General features: G+C 47.5%; 1 protein-coding gene across 5 annotated transcripts in view; it reads right to left on the bottom strand.

Moving 5' to 3' along the window:
• Positions 1 to 7657, bottom strand: part of trappc8 (trafficking protein particle complex subunit 8) — a 34112-nt gene extending 26455 nt beyond the window's left edge. For 2 of the 5 annotated variants that reach the window (XM_064333828.1, XM_064333827.1), the window contains exons 1-5: positions 7335 to 7657; positions 4611 to 4805; positions 3138 to 3221; positions 414 to 503; positions 65 to 239 (exon numbers count right to left, since the gene is read on the bottom strand). In XM_064333828.1, coding sequence (XP_064189898.1) covers positions 65 to 239; positions 414 to 503; positions 3138 to 3221; positions 4611 to 4805; positions 7335 to 7491 — 701 coding nt within the window. In that variant the 5' untranslated portion in view covers positions 7492 to 7657. The remainder of the gene's footprint in view (positions 1 to 64; positions 240 to 413; positions 504 to 3137; positions 3222 to 4610; positions 4806 to 7334) is intronic. The other 3 variants (XM_064333831.1, XM_064333830.1, XM_064333829.1) reach the window with 2 other exon arrangements.
• Between the last annotated feature and the right edge of the window lie 2686 nt (positions 7658 to 10343).

A 10343-nucleotide genomic window follows, 5' to 3' on the forward strand; every position in this document is an offset into this window, starting at 1 on the left:
GAGGGAGGAGGGGAGGGGAGGAGGGAGGGGGAGGGGAAGGAGGGGGGAGAGAGGGTGCGTGTACCTCTGCTCGTCCCCCTCGCTGATGTCATGCAGCAGGACGTAGTACTTGAGCGTGTTTGGGATGAACCACTTGGGGAAGCTGTGCTCGCCGCTGTGCTGGATGCGGTGCTGCTCCTGGGACAGCTTCAGGAACTGGTCCACGGGCGAAGCCTCGCGGGACGACACCACCAGCATGCCTGGGAGGGGGGGGCGCGTCAGGGAAAAAACACCGGCCCCCGAGCCACAACTAGCCACAGCCTTTCAAAAACAGCCACAGACACAGAGAAAGCCGTCCTTTTAATTAAGCACTGGGAGGGAGGGAGGTCGCACAGGACTGGCATGGCTTCAGCAAGCCGCCGGGGAAAGGATACAGGCCAGGTAGTGGCTGAGGAACTCGTGCTCAGACGCCGGCATGGACTGGAGGAAGTTCTCACGGTAGGCCTCGAACCAAGGGGTGGTTGCTGAGGGGGGAAAAAAACAGCACACAAACAGGATGTTCTTCAACAACAAAAAACAACCCTGCGACTATCGACTGACTATGCCCCAGCTATGTGCACTGGCTCTACGGCAGAATAGCACACAAAGTTCAATCAGATAGCAAAGTCAAGTTACAGGGAAACAGTGCTGTCGCAAGTAAACACTTCTACCATAAACGTCACGCCATAAAATTTGGTAGCAGAACCAGGGTAAGAAAATCACACATCAAACCAAAACAACCAAAAAAACAAACCAAGAACATGCATAAGATGGACTAAATCCTCAAATCCCCCTCTGACTACGTAGCTCCTGGTAAAGAACAAACATCTCACTGTAACCAAAATGGCCTAAACTGGCAGGCATGATTCTGCCATACAAAAACATACACTAAAAAGATTAACACACAGAGTTGTATCTGACAACACACCAGGTTATCATTATTCCTGTCATTAATAAACTTCTCCAAACTATAAACTTGAAGACATCTGCCAAGGAGGAGTTCACCAGGCTGCTGACTTCACATGGGTGCTCAATTAAGCTCCTTCATTAGAGTGGGGGGGAAGCTCAACTCAATCAGACCAAACAGCATGTCTTTCCTCCCCTACTGAACATGACCCAACAAAAATATGAGCCAGGAAGAGCTAGACAGAAAACTTCAAACGTATTAAGCCCAGTTCAACAACACCTGAGAAGGTTCAACAACCTTCCCCTCTCTGTGTCACAGCCAAAAGAATTCCAACTTTAACTCATTTTCAGTTATAATACAGACTTATGCTTTAAGGAGAAGACATTACAGTACAATACACCTTATAACAACCAAATCAGAAAAAAAAAACTGGTACACAACTTTAATCTGCATGAAACATGTAGGCTACTTAAATGGACCAAATCTGCAAGGCATTTTTGTTTTTTGTTTTTTTTGGTCCAAATTTCACTAGCATTACATAACAAAGCCAGTTGTGTAACAGCGTTGAGCAACAGCAAAGCACAGCGACTGCATTTGCTACTGCACAGTGAACGGGACACGGTGCCAGGGAAAGACCAGGAAGTCACTGGAAGTCTATAAGATGAGCGACTGCACTTCACAGCTCAGACAGCGGTCGCGTTAGCTCTGGAGCTAGCAGGGGACTTGGCCTCGCACGCACATGAACACATTTTAAAAATCCGAGGTAGATGCAGAATTCTCACGGTTTCTCAGGACAAAATGCAAGGGCGCCATTGCAGGCCACTCCTGTGGGGCCTACACAGCCACTCCACCAGTCAGTGGAGTCTTCAGTCCCACCGGTTTAACGAGCAGCCAGATACACTGCTCACTGCTGCTCCTATGACCAGCCTGCACGGAGCAGACGGGCTCATCCCTGGCTATTTCTCCAAGGCTAGCGCGACCGCTGTCCGGCTGGGACTCATTCGTGATTAGAGAGAAGGTGCTGGTGGTTACAAAAGGCACTCGGGCAGCAGCCATCCTGGCGATCGCACGGTTCCCATTCCGCAGGGCTGCGCAGTAATATCGGGCTCAAGTGAGTAACGGCGGTAACGGCTCAAACCGAACGCATCGGACCGCTCTCTGTCGCATGCAGGCTGCGTCACCCTGCGATGTCCTCACAGGCGCATGTGTGTGTCGCATCATCTTGCTAATTATGGCCGGCCTGCTGACGCATTTAATGCGCCAGTGAGGAGACGCATTTAATGCGCCAGTGAGGAGACGCATTTAATGCGCCAGTGAGGAGACGCATTTAATGCGCCAGAGAGGAGACGCATTTAATGCGCCAGAGAGGAGACGCATTTAATGCGCCAGTGAGGAGATGCATTTAATGCGCCAGTGAGGAGACGCATTTAACGCGCCAGAGAGGAGATGCATTTAATGCGCCAGTGAGGAGACGCATTTAACGTGCCAGAGAGGAGATGCATTTAATGCGCCAGTGAGGAGACGCATTTAACGTGCCAGAGAGGAGATGCATTTAATGCGACAGAGAGGAGACGCATTTAATGCACCAGAGAGGAGACGCAATTAATGCGACAGAGAGGAGACGCATTTAATGCGCCACGGTCCCATGAAGAAAGAATCCATGCATTTCCTATTCTCTCTATTATTAAAAATCACCATCAACAGACGTGACTTTTCATTCAATAGCCCCGTAGATATTACCTCATCCTCACCAGGCAACGCTGACACAGATCTAACAGGTCTTTTTCAACAGCCAATTTCCTTTCTCATCAGCCTGGCTCGGAAGGAATGCAGTTTTTCTTGTGTGTAAAACTGGGTATCGGAAAGGTGCGAATCACACAAGGGCCTAGTTAGCCAATTTCAGGCCATTTGTCCAATGCGCTGCCATTACTTTTTGTAACCACTTCAAATTACACTTAGCTTAAGTGTAAGGACTCATTTTCTACACACATATACACCCGCACACGCTCACACACACACACAACCGAGTACAGCTAACTCTACAAGAGCCGTCCAACACCCTGAAAGAAAACTGCAAGAAAGGTGAAGGGGGGAGGAGGAAGAGCTCAGAGAGAGAGAGAGAGCCAGAGAGGAGAGTTAGCAGACTCAGGGAGCCAGGAGGAACGCAGGGACGGAAAAGCGGGAGTTACCCAACACCAGCTGGAGAGAATACCTGCATAGAACTCGGAAGTGTTCAGCTCCCTCAGTGTCTCTTTCCAACTACCGTACCACGGAACACTAGCTTTAAGCGAGCGATCTGATGGAAATAAGATACATTGTGACATCATTAACCGCGTTTCCACGGCGACAGGCAGCATTCAACCTAAACTGAGGATTGGACAAACGAGCAGTACTGGTCCTGTAAATAGGGAAAAGACAGGGTTCATCAGGACAGATTAATTTCAAAAAGCATTTGGGGGAGGTTGGGGGGGGGGGGGTGGGGTTGTGTTATGGAAGATTAAATGTAGACTCAGAAGAGGTAGTTTAAACTTATTAGCACAATCAGTTAGCGCCTACAAAACTTGAGCCAAAGTACATCTGTGTTGACGTAGCACAAACGCTGAAGAAACAAGACTAGCCCTTGTTATCGTTAGCGTTGTTTTAGCCCGCCTGCAGTGGCTACACATTCCTTCAGATATTCACATATTTGACTGAATGTGGAAGAGTGGTCTCTTACCAGGATTTCATCCGGAAGGTTTTTTTTTTTTTTCAGAAAAACAAAAAAGAAAGAGAAATAAAATAAAGATTAAAAATAAAAATGTGATTGACAACACAAGTAGAATTTTCAGAACTTCAGAATTTTCAAGTATTAAAACGTCAGCGCTGTGAATCCTCTGGAGGGTGGAATGTGAATCGCACTTCCCCTTTCACACAGGGCCAAATGGCTGAATGAGACGGCTGCAGCCTTCCTCGGTTGTCCAGATCATTTCAGTTCCCCGTCCGAAAAGCACGACAGGACCCGCTCACTAAAGCCGAGAGAGGTACCCGCGGCTTCTCCCCTCCCACACCTAAATATCCCCCTCATCCCCTCCCCAAAGTCACCATGCAGAGGGGATGAGGGGTGTCCTTTGCTAAGGCTGAGGGCAGCCATCTTGTTTCAGGGTATTTCCAATCACCCACAGTATCTGCTTCCCCTCCACCCTCCCATGGTCAAGGGGTCAGAAAAATTAATAAACAGAAAAATAGTGGTGAAAAAATGTATCAAATAAAATAATATATTCAAATTAAGCCACTGCCAGAATTTCCGACTAAATTAACAAATCCTCTACGCATATACAGTTACAGAAAGCAGCACTCTGAAAAACAGTGATGCTGAAATAATAATTCATATGAAATTGCTCCTGTGCTTATCTGATGAACACATTGTACAGTCATTCGGTCATAATTATTAAACTAGTGTTCGGCAGACCATGGATTCCACTGAGATTTCAATGGGTGGGGAGTGGGGGGGGGGGTGTTGCGATGGGATTGGGGGAGGGAGTGGCTTATTCCAGAAAGTTCCATACAATTCCATCAAACGTAAAAATGGGCAAAGCTAGCGATTGGTCAGAACCAGCAAAACTGCCCCCCCACCCCCGACCATCACCACTTCCTGCTGCCACATTCTATCGCACAGGAAGCTGTACCCCCCTGCGGCCGGACTCACCGCTGATGTTGAGGTCGTAGTCGCCGGCGGTGATGACGTTGGCCACCAGGCCCTCGGCGGGCTGGCTGGCGGACACCACCTCGTCCAGCAGCCGGCGCACGGCGGCGGCCTTGGGCGGCTGCGTCGCCACGTTGGACACGCTGATCTTCAGGTTCTTGATCACCTGGATCTGGTTGTTGGGGTCCCTCATGTGACCTGCGCGGACCCACACAGAGGAGACGGCGACGTCTGAAACAGAACCGCGTGCCGAGCGGCGAGACCGCGCCCATTTCCCCGCCATCGGATTGGCTGGCGGCGCTGCTCGGTCACTCTGACCACCACCAAACGCCATCGCCTACACCGCTGCGCAGGAAATGCACACTCAAGACCTGTGGTTAAAAAAAAACCAACCCCTGTTCCTGGAGATCTAACCATTTTCAGGTTTTCATTTCAGCCCTAACTTGGCACACCTGACTCTAATAGCAACTAATTAGGCAGTACAAGATCGCTCGCTGGTGAGTGAGGTGTGCTGTGTCAGGGCTGGAGTGAAGCCCTACAGGACGGTAGGTCTCTAGCTGTTGAGTGAGGTGTGCTGTGTTAGGGCTGGAGTGAAACCCTACAGGACGGTAGGTCTCTAGCTGTTGAGTGAGGTGTGCTGTGTTAGAGCTGGAGTGAAACCCTACAGGACGGTAGATCTCTAGCTGTTGAATGAGGTGTGCTGTGTCAGGGCTGGAGTGAAGCCCTACAGGACAGTAGATCTCATTTAAAACTCCTGCGGCCAATCCAAATAATCTCTGGGAATTTGCACTCAATGCCTGCCAACCAGGGAGTCGCGCTGACGCACAGTGGGTCAGAGGGATTGGGCAACCTGAACAAGTCTGTGGACTACGTTTCCCATAATTCAGTTCAGGGCAAAAGCTTTGCTGTGGATCCGCTAATCCCGGGTTAGCTCTAGAAATAAATGTTCCGACTGAGTACTTGCGTAATGACCCCGTGTTTCGAACACCGGTAATTGAACTGCACTGTCTGAAAGTACTGTGCTGTTCAAGTATTCAACAGGGACCTATAAGAGATCAGGCAGACTCCAGGACAGTAAACAAATTCCTAAAATTTTCTAAAAAGACTTGGCTTCCCTCAACCCCCTCTATAGAAATTACAAAAACAATGTCCCCACAAGCAAACATAAGAAAGTAAGATAATCACTAGGTTTGAACTCAAATATAAGTCCTTATTAAACAAGCATATTCCCAATATTTATGATTTCAGCTTTAATACAATTCTCACTAATCGAATCTTAAAGTTGATAGGTTTTCCTGAACTTGAAAAGCAGTGCATTACTGAAAGCAGGTTTCTGTGGATCCGCCATGATTGAATGTCTGTTACTGGGTGCCCTGCGTTCGAAGTGGCATTATTTTCTCTACCAGCGCGCGCGCGTCCCCTAAACGGAGAAGCGGAGCGAGCCGCCGGTAAAACAATACTCAATAAAAACACACACAAATTCTTCATTTGAAACGAGGTGGGAGTTTTGGTTTGCACTGCCTCCAGCGCAGCACCCTGAAAAACGAACGAACCCGAAAGTGTGTGTCTACATTTACCTGTTTGAGGGCGTCTATATTTTTCCCCCAGTTACACACACACACTTCTGATTTTTTTAAATACCGTCGTTGTTATGTACATCGGAATACGTCGGTTGGTTCTTCATAGTCCTTGAAGGATTGAGAGAGGTTGCAGAAACGTGCAAGATATTAGCGAGCGTTACAAGAATAGGGAACTCCTATAGCAATAAATGTTACAATGCTACAAATAAACTATTTTAGACCCACAAACAGCTGAAATTGCACGAATATGTTATTAGTTCAACGGAAAGTATTTTTCAAATATCAATGTCCCTAAAGGCTTTTCTGAGATCCATACATTCTAAAATATGAGGCAATATCCAGTGGACGACAAACACTATGCATAAAACAATAACGTTACACTATGGTCCATGTAACGTTAGTTAGCTAACCTAGCAATGAATAACCACCCATTAATAACCTAGACACGATAGATTACATACCTAGCGTACATAGCAAAACTGAAATATTAAAAGAAATGAGAAATCCAAATTGCTGAATACATTTGCTTAACTGTTAAAATGTGTTTTTCTGCACTGAAAACATGCCTGTCTCTCAGGACGCATAAGTTAGCTGCCCAGATTGCTTGCTATATTATTAAACGCGACACCTTTAAATTGCTAACTATTTAGCTAATAACCTAACCAGTACATTAGCAATTACTCCCGTTAACAGCAGGCTAGTTAGCAGCTAGCTTGTTTGCTAGCTGCCATGATAAGGGGGTGCAGCTAAGCTGCACTGTTAGCAATAATGCCGGTTCTGAGCCCCTGGTACTGGTTAAGTTACAAGGCCTCTTAGCCAGCAGCCGAAACGTTACATAAAAGAGCAAATGAGAGTAGCGTCCCTGGGCACAGCGGCATTATAATGCCGAACTCTTCAAGTATTAATGAATCTTCTCAAGTGACGAGGTCGGAGAACGGGCAGGCCTAGTTTGCTCAAATTCAGCACAAACCAGCCCTTCCTGTCATTTGACTGCTTAGCTTGTGACAGCGACAAATGAAAAGGCAGCTAGCTGGATAACATTCGTTAGCTATACGAGCGCTACAAACACACACGTTACTTTTACATGCCTAATACGCCTCCGCGTGCATGCATCATGCGTGTCATTAAAGAAATTAAAAACACAAACCTTCAGAGGTGAGCCTACAAAAAGGCCTCACCAGCTCGGAGAAATTCAGGTTGTTTTTACGAGTCACTTTCTCCGCATCTTCGCTGCACAGGACGGCCACCATAGGCACGAACGAGTCCTGGATAAACTCTTGCACAGACTGTACGCACTGCGCCATCGTGATCCTCGATGAACCAGGTTATGGAAGGATTTTCCACGGCTCGCTCGCAAGGCTAAGGCGCCTCTAAGTTGAAAACAACTCCCCTTAGTGACAGCCCGAAGCAGCCATGTTGAATTCTACAGTTGCCTGCTGATCGACTTCTTTCCCACGGTGCACTGGGAGCAGTCATGTGACCACATCCGATAAAACCAGACATCTGTGTTGAGGCACTGCTGACAGTGAAACGTGTAAAGTGGCTTATGAGGTGGCAGTAGGCGGTAATAGAATCGATGTGGCTCGGCGATGTCTGTTTTATAATTGTAAGCTGATAGATCGCAATAAATCTGATTGTAAGTCGAACGGTGTTTTTCACTCATTTAACTAGATCCGTGATGTTAAATTGATTTATTTTACTCTGTTCTGTTTCAGTAACGTGGAAGCTCGCCTCTACATTTTGTTTTGGGACATTTTGATACTGAATATTATGGTTGAGATTTATTTTCACTTTTTTGCTGTCGGTTTTAACGGTGGAAGAATTGTATTTTTGTGAAGTACTGTGTTCACAGCTTTTGTTTTTCCTATGTCTAAATATTGTCTGACTGTGGGAAGAATTGAAATGTTGGAGTACATGTTAAACTGGATAAACTCACATTATTGTACACGGTGTTTACAATATGATGTCAATCAGCCATCTTGCAAACAATTCCCAGGTTCTATCACCAACCCTAGTGACACCACTGATGGGAAATATATTGTAATATTTACGATTACAGTTAAGAAGGACCCCCCCGTTTTTACCGCTTTTGGGGGGGTCCAAGTCTAAATTAGGGAGGTCAGACATCCCCCCCTGTAATTCAAACCCTGTTTTCAGGGTTGCTACCCAAACTTGGAGGGAATCCTCAGCCCCTTGGAAGCAGCTTGGAGGGAATTCCCCAATAAATACCCCCAGGGTGAGGAAGAAGCATTCCGTGACTCAGCAATTTCAGTTTCAACAATACCATAGGGTGGAGTGAGAGGACTGAGCTGAGGGCGTTCCAGGAAGGTCCTTTTACTGTAATATTCACGCTGGGTGGGATTGGGTGTGCTGAAATTAGACCTAAGAATTATCATGCTCAAGTCGCAAACCCACAATCAAAGCGAAACCAAACGCAGAAGTGCAAACAGCTGAAATTCTAATTTTGAAAGCTGTCACATTAACACTTCCGGCATTTAGCAGACACTCTTACCCAGAGCTACAGCTGGCCAATACACTGAAACGAACTTGGGTTAAGTACGTTGCTCAAAAGATACAACTGCAATGTCCGACCAGGGAATCGAACCCCAACCTTAAGGTTACAAACCCAGTTCTCGACCCACCTTTAACCACACTACCACCACATCTCACATAGGGACACAGCAGAAGACAGCATAGGTTAAAAATGTAACCAAGTTCCAAATAAGGGCCTAGCTTGTTCCACTAAACCACTGTGCAATGCAAGTCCTGTGCCCCATTGGCTAGAATCCTGGCCATGTCAGTGTTGACCCGCACACAGCGTGGGACATAACCGGCCGTGTCTGGTCACGCAAAAGTGACCTCGCTGGTCCATCAGGCGCCCGCTGTGCAGTGAATGCACTCCTCCTGCGCGATGAACAGCGTACAGAGTTAAAACCAAGCAGCCGCTGGCCTTTCAGGTGGGTACAGAGACAGGCCTGAGCTCTGCTGAATCAATGGTAAATTGGCCCAGTAAAAAAAAGAAAAAAAAGAAACACTTTCCCCGACCGCCATCAATCGCTGGGTAATTCTAGCAAGTAAAAAGGGGCATTGATCCCTTTTCGGTGTCGCGTCGGCCAAACTCATGTTTACTTTCAGTCAGACTGCAGCCCATGTCAACTGAAGCACAGCCCTTTATTATTTTTTTTTATCAGGCTTTCTTATGATTGGACGATTCATCAGGCATCAAATCTGCGCCATACATCAACACCCTCTTCTGATGGTCGAGAGGTCACTGAGCTCACCGACACAATGCCAATGATCACGGCTCACGCCCCGCCACTCACATTTGGGACCAAAGTCTCAATGCACAGGTGTCTCACGTTATTCAAACGGTGCTCAGCATACGCCTCGCCAAGCCAGTGGATCTCAGCACCGTGTCGTTTCCTAGCTGAGGGTGTGGGCGGGATCGCTTTGAGAAGTCCTCCTCGGGCGAGGCGACCTCAGAGGGCACCCGAGAGTCTGCGAAACGCTCAGAGGTGTCAAAGAGTTCGCGGTTGGGAAGGTGGTGATTGGACCGTTCGTCTCACTCCTGTTCGTCCCCTGAGAGCAGCGTTGCCATCGGATGGATTTTTAGAATGAAGAAGGGACAGCGGATGTGAATCAGTAGCAGTCAACCCCCCACCCCCACCCCCCTTTTCCAAAACAAAAAAAGGTACAAAGGTGTTCAAAATGCCTGAAGTATACAATAGCTTGCACAGGTAAATGTAAAATACATGGGTGTGGAACAGCCCATGGAACAGGGGATTGCCGTCCTGGTCCTGGAGAGCCGCAGGCCCTGCTGGTTTTCATTGTCCTTATGCGCATAACTAATCAATTACAGCAGTCGATTACAGGGCTAATTCAGTTCTCCTGGTTGCCTGGGTCTGAATTGGGTGCTGTTTTTAAAGTTGAAAACAAAAACCAGCAGAGCTTGTGGCTCTCCAGGACCAGGGTTGCAAGAACCCTGCCATGGCAGGTTGTTGTTGGTCCAGCCTGACCCTGTTTTGAATCAATCTAAACGGTGCACTCTCCTCCAGAATGACATTGCCAGTGCAGCTTGTGATCCAGGAAGTCAGGTCGACTGCTGGGAAGCCCAAGTAGAAAGTCCCTGCAGGTGTCACGTGACCAAACCCTTCCC

Source organism: Anguilla rostrata, chromosome 4 (assembly GCF_018555375.3).
Source record: "Anguilla rostrata isolate EN2019 chromosome 4, ASM1855537v3, whole genome shotgun sequence".
NCBI classification, from domain to species: Eukaryota; Metazoa; Chordata; class Actinopteri; order Anguilliformes; family Anguillidae; genus Anguilla; species Anguilla rostrata.